Below are 26,016 nucleotides of genomic sequence, written 5' to 3'. Positions count from 1 at the left end.
GATCCAGCCCTTTTTAAAAGGGGTGGTTGATGTTACCCAGGAAAAAGAGGGGTTCAAACCATATGTCCCAGTTCAAATGCATTGAATGTCCAATATAAAGGAACATTCCAACCCCTGCAACCCCCTCCTAGCTACCCCATTGGTCAGACAGATCCTCTACTGAGAATATTATTTTATGATGTGTGTACACATTACATTTCAGATTTACTAGAATAACTGCCACCTGAAGTTCAAAAATCCAAATGATGAAGACCATTGATATAACAAATTAAATGGCTATAAAATAAAACATTTACTTAAAATTAAAGAACTTTACAAAAATTTTAAAGATTTTAAGAGCACTGCTACCAGTAGCATAGCCCTTCCTATAATTAACACCAAAAAAAGAGTTGAAATTTGGAATGTTTCAACAACATAGTGACCAATAAACAGAAAACAGCTCATGCCAAAAACCTGAAAGAGGCAAACTTAAATTGTAACCTTTTCAATCATTGACCCCCCCCTTTTTTTTTAATTACATCTTTTTTTTTGTAACATTTAAAAAATTTGGTGCTGCTGACATTTTGTTAAACCAGTTTTAACAATTATTGAGCTTGCAATTATCACTGAACTTAATTGTACTGTGACCCCTGGGTGTGGATTTATCCCTGTTATAAAAGACACATTGTGTCCTTCTGCTGTTTTGCTCTTAGGTCGGGTTGTTGTCTCTTTGAAACATTCCCCATTTCCATTCTCAATTTTTATGTCTATAGTATAACCCACTTGTTGAAAACCTATGTTCATAGTTTAAATATTCATTTGTTGAGGACCTGTGCCTGAGTGAATCACGGTGAATATGTCTTTTTGGGGTTTAAAATAATGTGTAATTAAATTTTCTTGTCTTCTTGACAAAAAAAATGTTCTCAATATTTCATTTTCTTCCCTATGAATTGTACAATGTTCTTGGTTTTTTTTCAAAGATATAAATGGAAAACTTTCATCTCTAAATGTACTGTTATAGATCTTAATGTAAATGAGATAGCATTTTTCAATACAAATTAAGTTCCCAAGGTTTATCCAGTACCAATTCAACCCGATATCAAATTGAATTCTTATTAAAAAGAAAAGTCTGCTGTCAAACAGAAATCTCATTAATGTCGACTTCAATAACAAAGAGACTAATTTCTCTCCAGTAAGATGGTTCCCTGTTTTCATTAAATCTACAGTCAGTCAACTCAAAAGAGTTAATTTTCCTAAAAAAAAGTAACAGATAGCAAAATATTATCTAATTTCGATTTTCCACTACTTTTCATTAACATGACAAAATAAAAGCGTGTACTTTGACAGTGGTATATAATTTTCTTGATTGCCAAATCGCGTCTGAATGGCATCTTTTTGGAGTTATTTACTGAAACGCAATTAATAAAATTGTGCCAGATCAGTTCTATGTCTGTTGAGGCATTGTCCTGGAAAAACTCTGTATAAATAGACAAGATTCATATATCTAATGAATATTGGAAAAGTGCTTTTGACAATAATGCCAATTGATTTTGCCGACACAAGTCTGGTGATGATGTTCAATCTACTCTGACGTCATGTTCGCATGACGATTAATGATTCCGCTACGGGGAAATCAACAAATCTAAACCAGAGGATAAATCATCGGAATTGCTATCCACTAATCATCCCCAATTACTGAACATACACAGTATGGCATTTTATTCCGTTTGACAAGAATTAGGTTGCTAGTTGGAACTTTTGTATTTCAATTTGAAAATATAAATTGGACTCGTTAGTCTTTGTCAACTTAACTATCCATCTAAGGGGCCTTTGAATTTCTCTGGCAATTTTTTATTTTTTTCATTTGTTTATATTTTTACTCCAGGCATTTGCAAATGACCTTTAAATAAATTTTCTAATTTTCCACGAAATGGCAAATAGTAAAAAAGTTGCCAATTTTGACAAGAGGTATACATGTGTTATTTGACATAATCTCTATTTTAAGATTACTATAAGGAAAATTATAAAATGCTGGGTAAAAAAACTTATGCATTAAAATACTTTTCAGCAAATGTTAAAATGCATGTGATTTTTTTCAAATGGAAAAGCAGACGTCTTATATAACCACAGATATGGTCATTTTTTTTTTATCATTATCCTGGATTTTCTTTTCAATACTTTTCTTAGATTTGAGCTGTATACCTTAAGTTCAAAATTTCCTGTAACATCAATATAATCTTAAAAGACAAATAATGGACCAAATTCCTGTTTTGAAAAGTGATTTGGGAAATTTGGTTATCCAACTTGCTGACAGTTTGCATGTACAGTTGCAGTCAATAATAAACATCTCAAATAGAACCACATGTAGCAGATAACAACTGGTCATCCAAAATGAAAGTTGGTGAAAGGGGAAATAACTGTAGATCAATGATAATTATAAAACAATTATAAATGACAAATTCATTTTATTACTTATGATTTTGTCATTTCAAAAACTGGTTGAAGCTTTAAATAATGTATGGTTTAATGGTGTAATGAATACCTGAAATTCAAAATTTTATATGTAACTCTCAATGGTATGTATATATGTACTAATGGTAGCTAGAGTTCAAAGGAAATAAGTTGAGAGTTGATAAAATTCTAACATTAAAAAAAATAATTCATATCAACATACAGGAAATTATAGTTTAAGAAAACAATCCGAATCAATTGATAATAAATTGACAAGAACAATGTTTCAAAACATTTACATGCTTTTAATATCTATAAAACACAAGAATTCTACACGGATATTAAATATGCAAGAATCTGGCTGTACATCGCATGCATCTTGACCCGAATAATTCAGTCATTATATTCTGTTGATCTATGATGGCTTCATTAACGCCTGGATGCATAGACAATGAAAAATCTTCTTCAATTAGTCATTCAAAATTATGATTCAGCCTCTGAAGAAGGTCCTTGAAGGACCGGAAACGGTCATGGCTAATATTATCATCAGGCGCTATTGTTTAGTTAGTAACGGCATATATTTTCCGATATTCTATAGTCATTCAAAATTAGCTCTTGATTTACCTATCATTATAAAATTAAGCTGATTGCTGATTGTCACCTATCAACACTCAGGTACCACTCAAAATTGAGGATTTGTGACAAGTTTTTATCGTGTTAAGTATTCAGGCCCTCATATGTAGAAGAGATCTATTATGGGGATTAAGGACTGAATTATTCTGGTTACATGCATCTAGAACTTTTTGAAAATACATTTAAAAATTTAAAAACTCAAGCAAATTATACTTTTTTAAGTTAGTTATTAACGTAACCATAGAAATATCATTCTTTTGAAAAGTTTAATCTTTATGTATGAAACATTGTTCAAGCCAACAAGAATACCAATTTTTTTAATTTTTTTTTTTAATATTTCCACCCCCTTTTAATTTGAGTATGCCCATTTAAACCAATGAATTAAAAAAAAAATTCTTAAGTTTAATTGTTAAAATTATTAGAAGGTTTATAGTATATATACCCTGTTTTAAATATTACATGCTGCAAGTTAAATAAGTATACAAAATCTCACTACGATATAAACTCTATTAGCATACTAGTACATACAAATTATCTATATATATATTGTTGGGTTGATGTTTAGACGAGTTGTGTATATATATATATATATATATATATATTGGTGGGAATCACTAGATTAAGGGCACCCATTGCCGGATCCAGGGGGGGGGGGATTCAGACCCCCCTTTTTTTTTGACGATCAATGCATTTGAATGGGGACATGTGGTTGGAACCCCCCCCTTTTTTTAAATTGCTTGATCCACCCCTGGCATCATCTTTTGGTAGAATTCATGTTCTTTACATCAACAGGATAATAAAAAGGTATTCCCTATTTTATGTTGAAAATTCGGTAAGAGTTATTCCCCTTATTGCAAGGTATTTTCCATTAGCTTGTGAACCAATTTCATAAAAAAACATTTTAAGTTTTCTTCAGGATTTTTCAGGCCTCAAGATCAACAGATAAGTTTAACAATATTTCTTATTTATGTTAATATATATACATGATACCTTTTTCAAAGGGAGACAACTCTTGTAAAGGTGAGATAACAAGCAATTTCAACTGTAAGGTTCCTTTGAAGTTCAGTATCAAAGTTGCAGGTTAAAATATTTCCTTGCAAACTCAATAACTTAGTTATCATAATTTAGTCTCTAATAAGATGTTCATGATATATAAGTCCATTAACAGTGGGTCTCATTGGGGTCTAAGCCTGACGCAGGATTGCCGATTTTTTGTAAGCTTGACACCTGAAAGTCAAATTATTGTGTCCTGAAAACAGGATATGAGGTCTAGCGGGACCCGTAAAATGACAAAAAAAATGAGAATTGCTTATGTACATAGCAGAATACGGGAATCTGACAAAATAATAAGCGGGATCGGGATCGGAACCCCCCAATGAGACCCCCTTAACAAATATCCCAGTTATCACATTGATTTTGTTATGTTTTTATTACTTGACCATCTTGAAAGTTCATTGATGCAAATCATAATGTTTTCTTCTCATTCATGGAAAAAAGTATTCAAAAATACCTATATCAAATCAATACCTGTTCTGATCAGGGCAGGTAGCTAAAAATAATTTAGAGTCTAGCTAAAAGGTATTCAAAGTGTCTAGCTGAAAAGTTTTGGGAGACTAGCTGAAAAATGAAAATCCATTAAAAAAATCAATGAAACATTAAAAATATGATAAATATGAAAAATATAATCAAGATGACTAGTAATTAATCCTTGGTAATAAAAACAAACATGAATTTGTACATGAAAAAATTGAAGAAAATATATGATTCTATCGCAAAAATCAAAATGCATGTTAGTAACTGAACTATAATATTATAAACTGCTGAGGTCGTTGTAAACTGGATGCAAACGAAAAGTGACGTGTATTAAATCTACATGTGCATAAATGATAAAATATGCATATATTAAAACGGCATTCAATGTCAGACTTACTTTTGTGTTTCATTCCTATCTTTATTTGTACTGAAATCAAAACACATACTGATAACAAAGTGTTTCACCATAGTACAAAAAGGGAGACGACTTTTTAGTGTCCCAACTTAAAAAAGGGGAGACAATTTTTTAGTGTCCCAAGTTCAACTTAAAAAAGGGAGACAACTTTTTAGTGTTCCAAGTTCAACTTAAAAAAAGGGAGACAATTTTAGTGTCCTTCAAAAAAAAGACAATTTTTTATGTCCTAAATACACAACTTGAAAAAGGGAGACAACTTCAGTGTCCAAAGTACACAACTTAACAAGGAAGACAACTCTAGTGTCCCATGTACAACTTTAAAAGGGAGACAAATTCAGTTTCCCCATGTACAACTTCATCATACAGAGATTACTTTTAGTGTCCAAAGTAAAACTTCCAAAAGGGAGACAACCAGTCACAACCTTAATGTCTAAACCTGCAAATTTTTTCAAACGATGACCCTTAAACTCTTTCTTGGTTATAATCAAGACTAACTTGTATATGAAAGTTGAAATGCATCGTCTAATTGTGATAATATTAATATTTTGTAAAAAGGACAGATACTAGTTTAATGATGCATTAATTAATCTTAACTTGTGCTTTGAGGCTACCAAAGGGTAAGCTTATAACCTGTGCCCAGAGGCCAACTAAAGGATTTCAAAAACAACCCCAAGGTGGCCTCTTAACACAAGTTTTGTAGCCAAAAGAAGCCAATTCAAAAGAAAATGCTCAATTAGAAACTAATAGAAACTGCATTACATAAAAGCTGCTGCCTCAGCAAAAAATTGCCTGCATTTCATAAGTCCTGCAAACATATTGTTTCCAATGTTGTTGTTTGAACTCTAAAAAGGCAATTAAGAAAAGAAACTTAAGTCAAGATAATTAACTTAAAAGATGCCGTTTCTTTAAATGTCGATTACATGAAAAATATTTCATGAAAAGAAATAAACCAAATAGAATAAAAATCTAAGTCATACTTGCAGTAAATTAATACCCTTGACATTCACTTTCTTAAATTACTGATTAAAATTCACCATCATGAATACTTTCAGAATTAATAGATTTAATTTCACTCAAAAGAGTGATGGCCTATTAGTTCCAAGTATTTTAATGTTCTTGTGAATAGTTCAATCTTTTACATCTTATTCTTAATCAATCTTTTCAAAACGACTCCAGAAGATTAATTTTTCTTTCATTGCCTAGTTTATATTGACTGCAGATAATTTGTGGAACTCTCCATGCATATTTATGAGCCTCAGATTTCAGATATTTAAGGCTATAAAGTACAAACTGCAGTTGAAAAAGTTTTCTTAACCTTGAATTTTCATTTACACATATAGTAGAGGGTCTGGATGGGGGCTTATTCATTGATGTATTATTTCAGAAATTGTTATCTATTCTTTATAAATTTTTGCCAATAGTTGTCTATTTTTTATAAATTTTGCCAATAGTTGTCTATTCTTTATTTAGTTTGCCAATTGTTGTCTATTCTTTATAAATTTTTGCCAATTGTTTTCTATTCTTTATAAATTTGCCAATTGTTGTCTATTTTTTATAAATTTTGCCAATAGTTGTCTATTCTTTATTTAGTTTGCCAATTGTTGTCTATTCTTTATAAATTTTTGCCAATTGTTTTCTATTCTTTATAAATTTGCCAATTGTTGTCTATTTTTTATAAATTTTTGCCAATTGTTTTCTATTCTTTATAAATTTGCCAATTGTTGTCTATTTTTTATAAATTTTGCCAATAGTTGTCTATTCTTTATTTAGTTTGCCAATTGTTGTCTATTCTTTATAAATTTTGCCAATTGTTGTCTATTCTTTAATTAGTTTGCCAATTGTTGTCTATTCTTTAATTAGTTTGCCAATTGTTGTCTATTCTTTAATTAGTTTGCCAATTGTTGTCTATTCTTTATTTAGTTTGTCAATTGTTGTCTATTCTTTATAAATTTTTGCCAATAGTTGTCTATTTTTTTATTTAGTTTGCCAACAGTTGTCTATTCTTTATTTAGTTTGTCAATTGTTGTCTATTCTTTATAAATTTTGCCAATTGTTGTCTATTCTTTAATTAGTTTGCCAATTGTTGTCTATTCTTTAATTAGTTTGCCAATTGTTGTCTATTCTTTAATTAGTTTGCCAATTGTTGTCTATTCTTTATTTAGTTTGTCAATTGTTGTCTATTCTTTATTTAGTTTGTCAATTGTTGTCTATTCTTTATAAATTTTTGCCAATTGTTTTCTATTCTTTATAAATTTGCCAATTGTTGTCTATTCTTTATAATTTTTGCCAATTGTTGTCTATTCTTTATAAATTTTGCCAATTGTTGTCTATTCTTTAATTAGTTTGCCAATTGTTGTCTATTCTTTATTTAGTTTGCCAATTGTTGTCTATTTGTTTTTGCCCTTTAATCTGCACTTTATGCCCATTATTTCCTTTCCTGTAAACCTTTTCCAAACAAGGGGAGATAAACAGCGTAGAAACTAATAACTACATTTCCCTCCCATTATCAATGTTTTTGTTTATTTTCTCTTAGCCTGGTTGTTATGTAAAAACTGTTAATTATAAAGGATAACAGATACAAAATGTTAAAATAGTGGAAATTTCTACCTAATATAATTTCTAATGATAAATTATTTTTTCATGGGCTAAAATTTAAAAAAAAAAAAAATTTTACTAGACAAAAATTAAATGTCCTAGTGATTTTTTAAAGACAACTTCCTTTGAAAAACAAGGGTCACCTACAAAAAGTTTTATTAATCAGTGGTCTTATGTCAAAGCAACATTAGTAGTGTTTAAAGCAGTAAATTTTCAAAGTTTACCCTTTTAAAGGAAGACACAACCTAAAAATAGATGTACTGTTTATTGAAAACCTAGAATATTTGTACTGTTTATCGTTAACCTAAAATCATCAATAAAAAAAGCAAACTCAGTGTTCAATACTATTACACCAACTTGTGAAAATCCAGAAAATAAGGCAACTTATTTCCGAACTTAAGAAATTAGGCCAAAGAAATATATTCCTTGATTTATATATTTCACTTCTCATTTAAACTGCTGATCAGCTGGAATTTTTTTCTTTTTTTTTCTTTTGTAATCCCTTAAAAAAAAAGAGATTAAAATTGAACAATTTATATTAAATTTCATACAAAATAAAATCATGTTGGGACAATTTATGAAAAACCAGAAAGAGAATTTCCATGGCCTTAAAACATTGTACACAAATCATCCTGGTAAAAAAAATCTGTGAGCACTACTTTTTATCAAGAAAAACACCTCTATTTCAATAGACCTAACACAACTATTCTATAAATTAAATGAACTTCTAAATACATTGTATTACTTGCTTTAAAACACATAATTATACTAAAGTAGTTTTTACAAGTAAATTTGAAGTAGCAAAGGAGGAGTGATTTAATGTGCCCTGAAATCTTCTACTAAAAAGTCAAAATGTGGAAAAACCATCCTGGCCAATTGGAAATTACTCTGCAGTAAACTATGGTCTATAGATTTTAATTTTTCCCATTCCAGGATCTACCGTTATTTGGAATTCCTTTTGCTTTTTCCTCATTCTGTGTATTAACCAATGAAACTTAACCGTTTGGTGACATATGACATTACTTAGAAATTCAAAAATGAATAATGTGTATTTGATGACAGCACTTACAGGCAATTTCTGATTAACTATGTTTTTGAAGCCTACATTGGCTAATATATCAACTTCCAATTCCAATAAATTGCAAAACAAATTCAAAAGCAGATGTTATTTCAAAGATGTTTTTCTCTTTCTTGTTGTTCATTATCCTTAAATTTTTCTGAGTGAAATTTCTTTATATTTGTCTTTCAAGAATAAGTTCATTTTCAAAAATAGTCCCCCACTTGATGAATATTCTGTGGATTAATCTAATTTCTTTTGTCTTCAACTAAAACTCTAACCCTAACCTAAAAGGTAAATTTTTTTTTGGCTTGAAAAAGAATTTTTTGTTTTTGCCAAAATCAGCTTACAAGATCTAGAATATAAAGCAAATTCTTTCATTGAAGATTTAAAATCATGGATCACCTATACAAAAGAAACAAATCCATGGAAATGAGTAAACCATAAATAATAATGAATTCACAAAGTACAAAATTTACACCTATGAGTAACAGGAAGTACTTTTTCAGCCTCATGGTAGACAACTCATCTTACCTAGTTTCATCTATATACACTGTTTCTAACACAGATGCTGCATATTCTAAATTCCTTTGCAAATCTTCTTTTGAAATATCTTCTTTCTGAAGCCTTCGTATTAAATTTCGTAACCTGAAAGAAAAGAAAATCGTCTTACAATTGTATTTCACTCATATTTTTCTATTCATTGGAAGATGGAAAATTGAAGAAAAAAAATTGCTTTGGCAAATTATCCTACAACTGATCCCATGATCCCTTCCAGAGCCCCAGAGTTCACCCTTAGTTTTTGGTGATGGTGATTAAGTGTTGCTCTGTAATCATCCCTTCCAGAGCCCAGAGTTCACCCTTAGTTTTTGGTGATGGTGATGTAAGTGTTGCTCAGTTATCCCCTTTCAGAGCCCCAGAGTTCACCCTTAGTTTATGGTGATGGTGATGTAAGTGTTGCTCAGTTATCATCCCTTCCAGAGCCCCTGAGTTCACCCTTAGTTATGGTGATGGTGATGTAAGTGTTGCTCAGTTATCATCCCTTCCAGAGCCCCTGAGTTCACCCTTAGTTTTTGGTGATGGTGATGTAAGTGTTGCTCAGTTATCCCCTTCCAGAGCCCTAGAGTTCACCCTTAGTTTATGGTGATGGTGATGTAAGTGTTGCTCAGTTATCCCCTTCCAGAGCCCCAGAGTTCACCCTTAGTTTATGGTGATGGTGATGTAAGTGTTGCTTAGTTATCGTCCCTTCAAGAGCCCCTGAGTTCACCCTTAGTTATGGTGATGGTGATGTAAGTGTTGCTCAGTTATCCCCTTCCAGAGCCCCAGAGTTCACCCTTAGTTTATGGTGATGGTGATGTAAGTGTTGCTCAGTTATCATCCCTTCCAGAGCCCCTGAGTTCACCCTTAGTTATGGTGATGGTGATGTAAGTGTTGCTCAGTTATCATCCCTTCCAGAGCCCCTGAGTTCACCCTTAGTTTTTGGTGATGGTGATGTAAGTGTTGCTCAGTTATCCCCTTCCAGAGCCCTAGAGTTCACCCTTAGTTTATGGTGATGGTGATGTAAGTGTTGCTCAGTTATTGGTTTTTCATGTTGTGTTTTGCATATACTGTTGTTTGTATTTTGATCATTTATAAAAAAAAATCCATGGCATTGCCATTTTGTTTCAACATACGAGTTTGGTTGTTCTTTTATTATCTTTTGTCTCATTTTTGCCTGTCACATCTCATAGCGGTGTTGACAGTTAGGACATGTGGACTTTTCTATGGGACAATACACCATTCCATGACTTAAATGCATTTTAGGTAATATTTTCAAATGCGTACACCAAAACATTGTGATTAGTTTGAAATGTTCTGTTTTTTACAATGGAAATTCAATCAATGACTTAACATTATTTACTTTTTGTTTTATAAACAATGAGATTTTCCATAAATATTTAGATTTTGAAAAAGCAAATTTACGTATTATTGAGCGACAATTTTTATTTATATCAAACCATGTCACTTTACTTATTTTAAGCTTAAAAGACCGCCATCACAAAAATACTGACCTAATTGAGCAAACATGGGAAGCATCGGGGGTATCTGTAGGAGGGAGTTTATCAACACCGAGGTCGACACTCGCATAGGAATCGTTTTCTGTACTTATTGAGGTTCGACTACTACTAGTAGAGCCTACTTTGGTCTTTGAGCTTGTTCGTCGTAATACTGTTAGTGAACCAGCACCTGAAAAAATAACACAAAAACACATTAATTAGACATTTTGTTCCACATATTATTTTACTTTTTCCTGTTAATTGTACATGTGAATGATTTGTAATACTGTTAGTCAACCAGCACCTGAAAAAAACACAAAACATCACATAAAACATTTTGTTCTTCATATTATCAACTTTTGCATACTGTGAATTAAGATTTTATCATTTTAGACTAAAATTTCGATTTCAATTTTTGCGATATTGAGAAAAATCCTGTTTAATTCATATAAAAGATTTCAAAATGCGAGTTTAAATTAATGCGATTATAATCATTATATCCATGTTGCATTTTTCACAATAATAAAAACATCGCAATAATTTTCTGAATTTACAGTATTTTAGTTGTGATTTATCCTCCATTTGTGATTCTTATGATCTTACCAGTAAAGACTGATATTTACAATTTGTTCATGTTGTGCAGTTACACCAGTGTATTAAGCTAAGTAAATAGAAGGGTAGCGAATGCAGCCATTTTAAAAAGGGGGGTTCCCAACCCAGAGTAATTGGGGGGGAGGGTTCCAACTGTATGCTCTATTAAATTCATATGCATTGATCTTCCAAAAAAAGGGGGGGTTCCAACCCCGGAATCCCCCCTGGATCCACCAATGTCCCATCACATCCTATTTCTATACATGACTGCAAAAAGTCTGGAGCCTGTTCTATGGCTTGTGCATGGTAATAATATTTCGTTAATTGTTTATAGTATAACTAATGGTTTCCCTTTTGAATAGGCTCATAACTATACTAGTTTTTTACATGCTTGTCTTTTGGTCTCTTGTATGAAAGTTATCTCTTTGGCAATTATAATTACCAAATCTTCTCATTTCATACAAGGAACATTTTTTCATAAAATCTTATTATCTACTTTAATTGTCCTTTCAGTTCTTCATTAATGTTTTTAATTAGCGCTCTGTACCATTTCGAAACAATTTGTTTCAAAATCTATTAGTCCTTTGATAGACAGTTTTCCGCTAGCTGTTTTTCTCTCGATAAATCTTTCTACATTGACCATCTACGGACAACCCTCGACAATAAAAAGTTAATTTCAAACTTTTGTTTTCCCTGGAAGTGAGTATTTTATCACTATCATCGCTGATTTGTCCTTGTAGCAACAGAATTGTAATTTCCCAGCTGAATTACGATTGATTTATTTATCATGGGCTTTGGAGGTTAAATGACAGGTCTGACAAGCCGGACAGGTTTTCAACCGCGGAGTGACAAAGAGATTGACGATTGGTTTGGCAGGTTACGTTAGAAACATTATCTGTAAGTGAATCTAAAACCAATGATTGACACACAAACAAAAGATTTATGTTTTCTCATGACAGGTGATTTGACGCTTCGACAAGATTGTTCTGAAGGGCTTGCGTCAAGATTTGTTGTCAAGTACATAAACTCAGTATAGAAACCAGGATTAAATTTTGTATTAACGCCAAACGCGCATTTCGTCTACAAAAGACTCATCAGTGATGCTCCAATCCAAAAAAGTTTTAAAGGCCAAATAAAGTATGAAGTTGAAAAGCATTAAGGACCAAAATTCCTAAAATTTTTGCCAAATACAGCTAAGGAAATCTATTTATGAGGTAGAAAAGCCTTAGTATTTTAAAATTTAAAATATCGGCGAAACTACTTCAAATCCTGTAAAGTCATTGAAGATAGGTAAGAACTGTAAGAAGACATACAAATTGGAATAAACCATGAAATCTCATCATAGACCAGGGAAGAATTGTCCAATATAATCCAAGAAGGAAAAAATTCAGATAACAAATGAGACTTTTTTAAACAAACATAACATTGATTGATGGCTTTTTAACACCACTATCAGTAGTTATTATAATAGTGCTATTTTCTGGTTGGAAGTTTTTAAAGGTGTAGGAAGCTTGTCAACCACAGAGCGACAAAGGGATTGACGATTGGTTTGGCAGGTTACGTTAGAAACATTATCTGTAAGTGAATCTAAAACAAATGATTGACACATAAACAAAAGATTTATGTTTTCTCATGACAGGTGATTTGACGCTTCAACAAGATGAGAAGTTTGATTTGTTCTTTGAAGGGCTTGCGTCAAGATTTGTTGTCAAGTACATAAACTCAGTATAGAAACCAGGATTAAATTTTGTATTAACGCCAAACGCGCATTTCGTCTACAAAAGACTCATCAGTGATGCTCCAATCCAAAAAAGTTTTAAAGGCCAAATAAAGTACCAAGTTGAAAAGCATTAAGGACCAAAATTCCTAAAATTTTTGCCAAATACAGCTAAGGAAATCTATTCCTGAGGTAGAAAAGCCTTAGTATTTTAAAATTAAAAATATCGACGAAACTACTTCAAAGATAAGATGAAATCCTGTAAAGTCATTGAAGATAGGTAAGACCTGTAAGAAGACATGCAAGTTGGAAAAAAACATAAAATCTCATCATAGACCAGGGAAGAATTGTCCAATATAATCCAAGAAGGAAAAAATTCAGATAACAAATGAGACTTTTTTAAACAAACATGATAACATTGATTGATGGGTTTTTAACACCACTGTCAGTACTTATTATAATAGTGCTATTTTCTGGTTGGAAGTTTTTAAAGGTGGAGGAAGCTTGTCAACCACAGAGCGACAAAGGGATTGACGATTGGTTTGGCAGGTTATGTTAGAAACATTATCTGTAAGTGAATCTAAAACCTATGATTGACACACAAACAAAATATTTATGTTTTCTCATGACAGGTGATTTGACGCTTCGACAAGATGAGAAGTTTGATTTGTTCTTTGAAGGGCTTGCGTCAAGATTTGTTGTCAAGTACATAAACTCAGTATAGAAACCAGGATTAAATTTTGTATTAAAGCCAAACGCGCATTTCGTCAACAAAAGACTCATCAGTGATGCTCCAATCCAAAAAAGTTTTAAAGGCCAAATAAAGTACCAAGTTGAAAAGCATTAAGGACCAAAATTCCTAAAAGATTTTGCCAAATACAGCTAAGGAAATCTATTCCTGAGGTAGAAAAGCTTTAGTATTTTAAAATTTAAAATATCGGCGAAACTACTTCAAAGATCAGATGAAATCCTGTAAAGTCATTGGAAGATAGGTTACGTAACTGTAAGAAGACATACAAATTGGAATAAACCATGAAATCTTATTATAGATCAGGGAAGAATTATCAAATATAATTCCAAGAAGGAAAAAATTCAGATAACAAATGAGACTTTTTTAAACAAACATAATATTGATTGATGGGTTTTTAACACCACTGTCAGTACTTATTATAATAGTGCTATTTCCTGGTTGGAAGTTTTTAAAGGTGGAGGAAGCTTGTCAACCACAGAGTGTCAAAGGGATTGACGATTGGTTTGGCAGGTTACGTTAGAAACATTATCTGTAAGTGAATCTAAAACCAATGATTGACACATAAACAAAAGATTTATGTTTTCTCATGACAGGTGATTTGACGCTTCGACAAGATGAGAAGTTTGATTTGTTCTTTGAAGGGCTTGCGTCAAGATTTGTTGTCAAGTACATAAACTCAGTATAGAAACATATAACATTTCGTCTACAAAAGACTCATCAGTGATGCTCCAATCCAAAAAAGTTTTAAAGGCCAAATAAAGTACGAAGTTGAAAAGCATTAAGGACCAAAATTCCTAAAATTTTTGCCAAATACAGCTAAGGAAATCTATTCCTGAGGTAGAAATTTCAAAATTTAAAATATCGGCGAAACTCCTTCAAAGATTAGATGAAATCCTGTAAAGTCATTGGAAGATAGGTTACGTAACTGTAAGAAGACATACAAGTTGGAAAAAAACATGAAATCTTATTATAGATCAGGGAAGAATTATCAAATATAATTCCAAGAAGGAAAAAATTCAGATAACAAATGAGACTTTTTTAAACAAACATGATAACATTGATTGATGGGTTTTTAACACCACTGTCAGTACTTATTATAATAGTGCTATTTTCTGGTTGGAAGTTTTTAAAGGTGGAGGAAGCTTGTCATCCACAGAGCGACAAAGGGATTGACAAAGTACATACCAGTCAAACTACTTCAAAGATAAGATGAAACATGATAAATATTTATCGATTGGTGTTTAACACCACTTCAGTACTATAGTGCTATTTTCTGGTGGTCAGTTTTTATAGGTGGTCTGGTGGTCAGTTTTTATAGGTGGAGGAAGCAAAAGTGCCTTGAGAGAACCTCTACCTTCAGTAGGAAAACTGACAATCCTATAGTCAATTGTTACAGGTGTGATTTAAAACTCTCAACCTTAGTGTTGACAAGCTAGTGATGCAGTACTAGTTAGACTACTTAGACATCGAGGCCAAGGTCAAATAAAACATGATTGACTTGTACATCTTAAAGTATTTTCATCACCAAATATAGTTGACCTTCTGCTTACAGTTATCATGATAAGAAGAATAGACCAAAACACAATAAACAGCTGCATGATACGCCCGACGTCTTGTGTGGAAGTTTTATGCAATAATCATAAATAGTTTCTGAGAAAGTTTTAAGCAATAACCATTTATTGTTTTTGGGGACGGTGGGACATGTGAACCCCCCCCCCCCCCCCCCCCACCAAGTTTTTTTTTTACAAAAAACTAAACTCAAAAACAAAATTTTGAGTCATCACCAAAAATTATACAGATCTTTAGATTAATATAACAAAGAAGTGTGTAAAGTTTTAAGCAATAATCATAAATCGTTTTTGAGATACGGCACGACATGTAAAAAAAACCTCCCCCTTTTTTACAAAATACTCAATAACTCAAAAATGAAATTTTGAATCATCACCAAAAGTATACAGATCTTAAGATTAATATAACAAAGAATAGTGTAAAGTTTTAAGCAATAATCATAAATAGTTTTTGAGATACGGCGCAACATGTAAAAACAAAAACTCCCCCTTTTTTACAAAATACTCAATAACTCAAAAATGAAATTTTGAATCATCACCAAAAGGTAAACAGATATTAAGATTAATATAACAAAGAAGTGTGTAAAGTTTTAAGCAATAATCAAGAATCGTTTTTGAGATACGGTGCCACATGTGAAAAAAAACACACACCTGTTTTAGTTACAAAGTGCCGTAACTCAAAAAGTTTAAATCTTATTTTTACCAAAAAGTATACAGATCATTTGACCATCATAAGAAACAACCATATAAAGTTTCATGAAATTTAGATAAGTCGTTCTCAAGTTACAGTGTGACATGTTAACGCTGGACAGACAGACGGACGGACAGACGAACGGACAGATGGACGGACACTGGACATTTGTATACCATAATACGTCCCTATATACGTAACTATAACCACTGAACTTTGAAAATGAGGTCAAGGTCAATATACATATGACAAATGGAAACTATGAGTGTGAAGGATCTCGGTTTTCTACCTTCTGAAATATTCAGCTTTTTTAAACAAAGTGAGCTAAAGCTGCAGCCACTGAAGGATCTCAATCCCTTTGTTCAGCTTTCTGCAACAAAAGTTGCAGGCTCAACAAGAAACTATGGTTGAGAGTTGTCTCGATTTGGCAATCCTACCAAAATTTCTTATTTCTATATATACACATAACCTATAAGTACAAAAAAAGTGGTTCATACTCTTCTTTATACTAGAGAAATATCCAAACAGACGCGGATCCAGGGGGAGGGGGGGGGGGGGGGGGGGGTTCCGGGGTTGCTAACTGACCTAAGGGGGGGCCGCTCCAGTCACGCTTTAATGATTCACTATATAATCCACCAAATCTCCGCCTGGATCCGCCTATGTTTGTTGATGTGGTTCATAAGTGTTTCTCGTTTCAAATTTTTTATATAGATCTGATACTGAAGACCAGTGGTAATTTCCCCCATTCGAATGGTTTTATTACTAGTCGTTTTTGAGGCCCTTTATAGCTTGCTTTTTCAGTGTGAGCCAAGGCTCCATGTTGAAGACCGTACTTAAGCCTATAATGGTTTTCTTTTACAAATTGTGACTTGAATGGAGAGTTGTCTCATTGGCACTGACATACCCCTTCTGACATATTTATTGGCATTATAAATGTCATGAGCTTTTGTACCCCAAAATATGCCTTTCATCTATAAAAGACTCATTAGTTTCTTTTGTAGATAATAGGACTATTAGTTTAATATTAATTTAAACATATTTAATTGTTTTTATAAAGGTCAAATAGGTAGGTCATTTAAATCTAAATTTTAATACTATCAGATTTGATAAATATGTAATTGACCAAAAACTCAAATGCTTACGCTCTCACCAAACTATAGAAATATAAAATCATTTTTAATTCATTTATTTATATCAAATCTGGTAGTATTTAAGGTGGTACCTAACACTACAGGGAGATAACTCTGTAAAGTCAGCTAAACGTTTTAATTATGTTGTGTTGTAAAAGGAATATTAAGCTTCTCAATGATCAAAATTGGTGTTTGTCAAATTGCTATATAACCAGTGTAATTTTTCTGGCAAAACGGTTGGTTAAAAAAAAAATTAATTTTTATATTTTTGTTAAAGTGTCAAAGTAAATACTTTGACAAAATTTATGAAAATTAAACGAGCCAAATTAATGTTAGTGAAAGTGTTGGGTACCACCTTAAATTTAAATTTAAATGAATAAATTGAACATTTTTTTAGGCTCATTGAGTGGGTGATTTTGAGTTTGACATATTATAAAGATACTTTATTTTAGAGCTGTGTTATTGGATATCAGATTCCAAGGTCAGAGGGTATAACAAAATATGGGGAAAAGGACATTAATCTAAGCCTGACGTCTTGTGTGGAAGTTTTATGCAATAATCATAAATAGTTTCTGAGAAAGTTTTAAGCAATAACCATTTCTTGTTTTTGAGACACGGCGGGACATGTGAAACCCCCCAATCCTGTTTTTTTTTTACAAATATCACTAAAATAAAATTTTGAATCAAACCAAAAAGTATACAGATATTAAGATTAATATAACTAAGAAGTGTGTAAAGTTTTAAGCAATAATCAAGAATCGTTTTTGAGATACATGTGCGACATGTGAAAAAAAACACCCCCCTGTTTTAGTTACAAAGTGCCGTAACTCAAAAAGTTTAAATCTTATTTTCACCAAAAAGTATACAGACCATTTGACCATCATAAAAAACAACCATATTAAGTTTCATGAAATTTAGATAAGTAATCTCAAGTTACGGTGCAACATGTTTACGCCGGACAGACAGCCAGACACCAGACATTTGTATACCATAATACGTCCGTCAAAATTTTGACAGGCGTAAATTGCATAAGCTCAGAATATCAAATTTTTCATCTCATTTCATGAAAGTTTTGCCGGTTATCGTCAGTTGTTTAAGTTTACTCTCTCGTCACTTGCAAATTAAGATATCAACAGTTTATCTACGCCAAAACATACCATAGAACAACAGTTTCTTAGCAATGAAGCTTAATTGATTTTGGCTGTTTACCGAAAACTGACATGTCATCTATAAATGTTTTATCATAAAAACCAAGAAATTGACCTTTAAAAATATGACCTTCACATGAACTTGGTAGTAAATTTTTGTTAATTACATAATTCACTGACATTTTCATCAATATCTCGGTCCATTATAGCCAAATAAACACAAGATGGTGTGCTTTGAAGGAATTTTATGGTTAATCTATCGTGAAAAGAGAGATTTATTATTCATCAGGATATTTTGCAATATATCAGCATTCATTAACGGCGACTTTCTTAAATATCTGAAATTCTAGAAAATATCATGATACTTGATGATTACAAATTTATTATTTTCATCCTAAAAGGGTCAATTACAAGTAGGCCATAGAAAACTGTGTCAAACTATGTAAATTTTATAATACAGAGTAAATGTTAAATAAATGATTTAATTTTATAAACTGTAAGGTGACCTAATGAGTTGCTATAACCTTTTATGTCATCTAGGTCTCTAATGTAATGATGTTTTACTGTGACTCTGTGCTTTTGAATTTACTTAAAAGTAGTAAATTAATATCAGTGAGTTTACCTGATGAAGGTTGCACTTTGTTTCTCAAAACACACCTCTTTTGGGGAGAACTTGAATATTCATAGAAAATTAATTTTGTTTAAATACTGGTTCCCAGTTATGCTCTCTGTGTTCCATTTCACAGAGACATAACTTGGGAATGTTACCAGTAAATTTACATGTGCATATTGTTTACATTGAAATCTGTGGTAACTGTTACCTTTCATTCCAGGTAGGGGTAGTTAAGAAAATTAGTGTTAGTTTAAACTCTGAGAAGTTCAGGGCATATTAACGTTGAAAATATGCTGCACAGCCCTATATTTTGACCTTGGAAAAAAATTGTGGTGCATATGAACTTTCAATTCTAGGATAAGATTTTTTTCAAAACTTCATAGTAAAAGTGGTACAGTTTTAGCCATAAAAGGGGTTCCTATGGGAAATTGCATTGTCAATATTTACAGAATTGCAACCTATAGTTTTGGCAAAATCATGTCTCAAGCAACTTACTTTACATTTGTTATATAAAGGGGTACATTATAAACACTACAGGGAGATAACTCTGTGAAAATCAGAAGAATGTTTTAATCACATTCTAACATTGAGGAAATTAAAAAAAAATAGTGTTCGTCAAATGCTATATATCCAATGATTTTTTCCGATAAAGCGTGTGCTTCATGATTTTTTTCCGATAAATCATGTGCTTCATGATTTTTGAAATTTTTGTATTTTTGTCAAAGTAAATATTTTTTTCAAATTTTGGTGAAAAAAAATGTTTGTAGATAAAGAATGATACTAACGTGATAACTGGCCATTTTTAGATCCAACTGTACTGTCATCTTTTGCTCTGTCAGGCGGGTTGGCCACTAAAAAATAAGAAAAACTCTGGTCAGTATTTTGGAAGCAGTTATTAAAGCTTTTTATTGATATTATTATAAAGATAAATATTGAGTTATTATAATAATAATAATAATACTCAACTTTTATATACTATACAAAATTTCTCTGTAAACAATATTTGATTATCTATATCTCATTTTGAAGTACTAAAACAACCCAAGGATTTGTATAGTCTTGTAACAAGTGTATATATGTTTCTGGTCTTTCTATACAAATCCTTGAACAACAATTCTCTAATTGTGGGCAATTTTATTTTGAAAGACTCATGTCAAATGCACATACATGCCTGCAAAGTATTCAAGGTCTTTTTTCAAAAAATCAGAGGCAAAACCAAATCATAAGAAGTATATAATTAGATTAACAAAATCTAGGAAATTAATTGTAAAAAAAGATAGACACTCACTCACAGTCCCATAACAGTGCATGATAACACTAGTCACTAAATAATAAAAAAAATCTTTAAGACTGAGCAAAATGAAACTCATCAAAAACTGCTCTGGATGATACATGTATCAGTGAAACAAGAATTACATTTCTCCATAAGTTCATAAATTCAGCCTTTATTTTCCAAAAAATCCCAGTTTCAGTTCCTGCCATTGATTTATTCTAAATCTACAGGTGTTACCTAGCTAGGTAAGGGAGACAACTGTTTCATAAAGTATTCAGAACTATTGCCAGTCTTTTTTTTATTAATGTGAATTATAAATGCATATTGGTGAGTATAATTATATCTCAATAGTAAGAACTTGAATTCTGATATCTGATACATAAATCTGTATCCAGCTTCTCCCAAATAATAATAATCTCACATTTTTGTCCATTTTTCACAAATTGCAGATATAAAAGCTTGAAATAATATCTGAATTTACAAGTTGTGTTTTGCCAATATGGCGTCACGTAGAGCAAGTATCACATTAGCTAATTCAAAAAGTACATCTCCAAGTTCAATCTTCTTACTTCTCAATATTTTCTCTAAGGACGAGACAATTTAAATGGGAAAATCGGTAAGGTCTGTCTGACAATCACAGCTTCATTAGACAAACTAATGATCAGGTTTAAAATTGAAATGTAACTCTACTACCGAGAAGTCATAGCGATGGAATTACCACATATATATATTGTTACAACGGGTCATTACCACTTTCTCTTATGTTGATGAAATCTGTTACATCTATTTTGATTTTTTTTATTCAATTTCTAACTTCGGCGAAAGTTAAATGACATGTAAAGAAATAAGTGTTAAAGCAGCCGACTTTGCAATTTCATCATTTTCACCCATTTACTAATTGACAATCTATACTTTGTAAATACTATGGATCATCATATTCCTATACCCTTTTTGGACTCACAAACATCTGGTTCAAATTGAATTTACAGCCGATTGCATTGAGTGTGTGGGTAAAGGTAATATCTTTGGTTAGCTTGCTTGCTTAAGCTGAACTGTGAAATCATTATTAGGGAAGGTATACTACCCTCCTTGTGAAGTAGCCCAGTCCTTCAGACAGATGAATTGGTTATCTGGTGGACTAATCTACTCTTAAAGAAGGGTAGTTTACCTACTCGGCTGTAAAAACTATTGATATACAGTATAATCAGTGAGTTCTATTAAATGAAGTATATCATAGAGCCATCTTTTTTGTAGAAATGAAATAATGAAAGAATCTTTAGTGAAATAGCTAATATTCCATTTCAAGAAGATCTGACAAATAAAAGGATTTTGCAAGGCACAACAAAGTGAAGACAGAAATTTAGGACAAAACCAGCCGTGCATACTTTAATATGCAAAAGTCCAAATAAGTAGATTTTAAGCAATTGTAGGTTACTCTAAAGTTGAGATGCAGTCTGTAAGCCTTTAAAAGTAAAACTTGAGAAACCTGTGAGTCATCACCCCTCCATTGATCACATGATGTCTGACTATATATTTTCTTTGGCATTTTTCTGTTCTGAAACCCTTTGCCATTTTGAATTTCAAGAATCATTTTTCAGGCAAACAACAGAATGATATTTTGGCATCTGAAACAAAAAATCTGTTTTCCTGGCCTTTGGTTTTTATGTTGTCTTGCTATTCTTTTGTCATTTCACTACTTTGAATTAAGCTGAAATCTCTGTCATCTATTCCAAGTCATTCTAAGGCATTAATTCTGTTTATGACATCAACAGGATTAAAACGTTCAGCAGACAAGGAATATATAAGCAGACGACAGGAGGCTAAATAACCATTTTATGCTATCATCTTGTAAATTCTATAACATGACAGAATTTCCTTCAATCAAAATGAACCTTTTCTATTCAGGAGATCGCCAACATAAATCGGTAAATCCCTGGTGATGCATTATAAGTGATATTTTTTTCGTTAATATGGAAGAATTTGAATGTAAAATCTGTTTGCTTTAAAACACTTCTCTGATTTAGAATAAACTTGTTCTATCAAGTGTGTAGAAGCATAAATTGGTATATTGCTACAATAAATAATGACTTCAATGAGGGTGGTAAAGGGTTATTTTCGTGCAACGTGATCGCCGTTTTTTATTTGACGTTCAACGTGTTTTTACTTTTTTATTTGACTTTCAGTCGTGCAAGACGGGTGCCTCGTTCAACGTGTTCTGCTTATTTAATTTAACGTGCATCGTGATTTTCAGAGTCTTATTTTGCGTGCTCTGTATTTTCAAATAAAATTCAAACATTTGGCAGGGATCGTCAAGAAATACTTTTTTAAAAGCCGTAAACCAATTAAATCATAAATGTGTATACTAAATCGGGAATATAAAGTAAAACAAAGAGTTAATATATACAAAAAAACAGTGATTCAGTCACAAAAGGTTTGCATAAAAGTATTTATTTTTCGTGCAACGTTCATTACAGAAATTATTTCACGTTCAACGTGAAATTATGTCTTATTTCACGTTTTTTCCGTGCAAGCACCCCCCTTTACCACCCTCTTCAATTAAAACATTTTCTTGACCAGGATTGATAGTGATCAACATGATATTAAACGGACATTTATCAAACATTTAAAATTACAAATCAAACCATTTCCAAAGTGACAGAAAATTAAAATTAAGAATAAAACATTTCTAACAAGCATGAATATCAAATATTATAGGACTCACTCAGAGAAATCATTTTCAGGAAAGAAAAATTGTTTTATTTCAATATCTTTTCCAAAGCAGCTCAATCATTTTCTATAGAAAAGAAAAACCATGTATCAATTTGTTTGTTTGAAACTCTATTTTGCTGATGGGATTTATAAAAAGATCAATTTTCCCGATTTTTTAGACGATTTTTTAGACGTAAATTATGTATTCTGTCCAATTCTATCGTATATATACAACAAATGAATTAATTTATAGTAAACAACATTATCTGTGGCTGTTATGACTTTTAGAATTAAGTTAAAATTGAGGATTTTGGTTTCACTAAGATATCACAATGTCTACCATGTAGTTAAGAAGAAAAATAAAGAAATTGAAGAAGGCCAATGGACGAAACATCTTGAAAATTGGTTTATTACTACAATAATGTATTATATATGTTCTCTATTGGAATTTTTTTAAATAAGTAAATAAAAAACGTTAAATATAGGAAGTCAATAGGTTACGGAGGCAACAGAAAATCTAGCAACCTTTGATGCAATGCAGGAAGCCAAATCAGTTAACATTTAAGTGTTTGGATGGTCATAGTTCATGACTCACAGACGACGCTAAGCATTTTTCTTCATTTCAGTAATCATGAAAAAAAGGCTTAACTAAATCAAGAATTTTAAGACTAAGTCTACTTTGCATGTCCATTTTTTTTTAATTCTTATAGTCAACATACACGATCTTTTCCCAAGCAGCTGTTTATTTTTTTTATTATGTGCAATTAACTCAGTTTTAAACAGTATTTTCTTTTTCAGAGACAATTAATAATTTTTAGAGTGAACCATTTCTTATAATGAAAAACCTCAATGAACACAAAAAAGCAAATCCCTATGCTTTACAAATATCCTTTTTCTAATTTTTGTCTAATCCCCTAGTACTGTATGGCATTACCTGCAGTGATCTATTTCAGTTTCTGTAACTATTTATCAGGTCATCGCCATTAAAAATCGTCATTCCTTCACTAAGCCAACAAGATGATCATTAATAATGCAAATATATATTGTCTTACTTAGAGGAGTAAATTAGTATAATAAAGTTAATTAGGCTGAGCCGAGGTTTTTCTATAAATCTGAACCAAGCCTTTGACTGTATGTCTGGAAATCAATGTGGCTAATTACGAAGGAAGCTGATCTATCGGCCATCTTTTGTTAGGCCATATTTAGATAATGCGCTAAAGGATCGTTTATAGACGTAAATCACCATGAGAGGGAAATTTGCCCATGTGGAGATTTGTTAATTGAGATTTTAGAAGGTTCTTTTCACATTTAGTTTTCATGATTGTTTTAACTGCATGCATATTGAATGATTGAAAAATGCTGTATTATAATTTGAAAGAAAATTACTTTTCAGATTTCTAACCAAAAAATATATCTTTAAGGTGGTACCTAACACCTTAACTAAAATTAATTTGGCTTGTTTAATTTTCTTAAAATTTTGACAAAGTATTTACTTTGACACTTTGACCAAAATATAAAAAAATCAAAAAAATTGAACCAACCGTTTAATCAGAAAAATTACACTGGTTATATAGCAGTTTGACAAACACTTATTTTGATCATTGAGAAGCTTAATATTCCCTTAAGAACACAATGTCATTAAAACGTTCTGTTGATTTTACAGAGTTATCTCCCTGTAGTGTTGGGTACCACCTTAAGCAAAATTAATCTCATACAACAGCACTTTCTTGGTAATTTGTTTGAATATATACATGAACAAGACTTTCCAAGAGTAAAAATTCATCAAGACCAGCAGCATTATACATTTGTATTTTGTTTAATCAGTAAATGTATCTTTTCCGTGGTGGCCATCTTGGATAACAAACTGATTCTAGAAGTGACATTTATATACTCATCAAAACAATTTAATCATGAATTTTGTAAAAATCTAATTGTAAGACTCACTCAGGCAGACATCTGATGCTATCACTGGTTCATTAAGTCATGTGACTTAAGTCAATAATATCAAAAATATGAAAAATGTGCAATTCAATTTCCTAGCTGTCTTGAGAAAAATTTGGGCAATCATTGAATGGTTTGAGACAAGTAATGTAAGAACCAATTGCTCTAAATAAACTTCAATTAACAACAATAATTGAAAGCTACACATTTTTATCACTCTTTCTTGATGATATACAAATCTGTTTAGATTTTATGAAATTAAGTAAAACAGGAGAAAAGTAAATTTAAAAAAATGCAAAACTCTCTGATTTGCTATGGGAAACCCCTAAAAATCATAATAGCAAGGAAAGAAATAGATTATAATACGTAACACTTCACATCCTGTGGAAGATTTTTATCTAAACTTGGTTGGTTTCTTGTGAGGAAAGTTTCCGAAGTTGTAGATAAGCCAAATTACAAAGTACGCTAAAGCTTGAGACAAAATTACAGCACTATTTCTTTAAGCATTCCACTAATGTAATATTCACATCATAGAAAATAACAAGAAAATCGGAGGAAACTTTTCACGAAAAAAAGAAAATTATTTTCTTTCATCTCTTCTATGCATCCACAACTCTTTAATTTTCCGGACTGCATACACTCAATTAGATTTCTTATCCTTGCAAAATCTATAATTATGTGCATATAACATTTTCAATTTCATTTCAAACATACAATTTGGAAGCATGAATAGCGCTAAGTCTCTGCAGGAGTCTTAAATGAGATTTAGTTAATTTTGTTTGATGCCATTTACCGCAGGTAAAGCTTTTCTGCGGAATCAATTTATATGGTTCTGCGCCATTTAGGGTTCCATTAATGCCAACCCATCTATAACGCTTAACAGTTTTTCAAAATCAATATTTGTTTAGAAAAAGCAGGCATTCTCAAAAAGATGTAAATGTTTATGAGAAAAGGCGTAAAATATGAGGACAATGAATTCAATTATTACATTGTTTGAATTCTGAATTCTTTGGAATTGAAACATTATAGTTGACTTGAACTTAAATATCATTTCATACAGAAAAATAATGGAAAATTTGAACAGTTTTTAACTGAAAAAAATTTTAATGAACCAGAAAAAAAGCACACTTTTCAAAAACCATATGAAATGGAATAATCAACAAAAATACAATTGTTTCTCAATCC

The 26,016-nt window shown here is 31.5% G+C and overlaps 1 protein-coding gene across 1 annotated transcript in view; it reads right to left on the bottom strand.

The window, feature by feature from the left end:
• Positions 1 to 26,016, bottom strand: part of LOC139503703 (dual specificity calcium/calmodulin-dependent 3',5'-cyclic nucleotide phosphodiesterase 1A-like) — a 133,301-nt gene that overhangs the window by 14,118 nt on the left and 93,167 nt on the right. The window contains exons 3-5 of the mRNA XM_071293552.1: positions 19,694 to 19,759; positions 10,715 to 10,889; positions 9,198 to 9,311 (exon numbers count right to left, since the gene is read on the bottom strand). Coding sequence (XP_071149653.1) covers positions 9,198 to 9,311; positions 10,715 to 10,889; positions 19,694 to 19,759 — 355 coding nt within the window. The remainder of the gene's footprint in view (positions 1 to 9,197; positions 9,312 to 10,714; positions 10,890 to 19,693; positions 19,760 to 26,016) is intronic.

Source organism: Mytilus edulis, chromosome 14, assembly GCF_963676685.1.
Source record: "Mytilus edulis chromosome 14, xbMytEdul2.2, whole genome shotgun sequence".
Taxonomy (NCBI): domain Eukaryota; kingdom Metazoa; phylum Mollusca; class Bivalvia; order Mytilida; family Mytilidae; genus Mytilus; species Mytilus edulis.
Note: the sequence above shows the minus strand (reverse complement) of the source record. Positions and strands in the feature narration are given on the sequence as shown.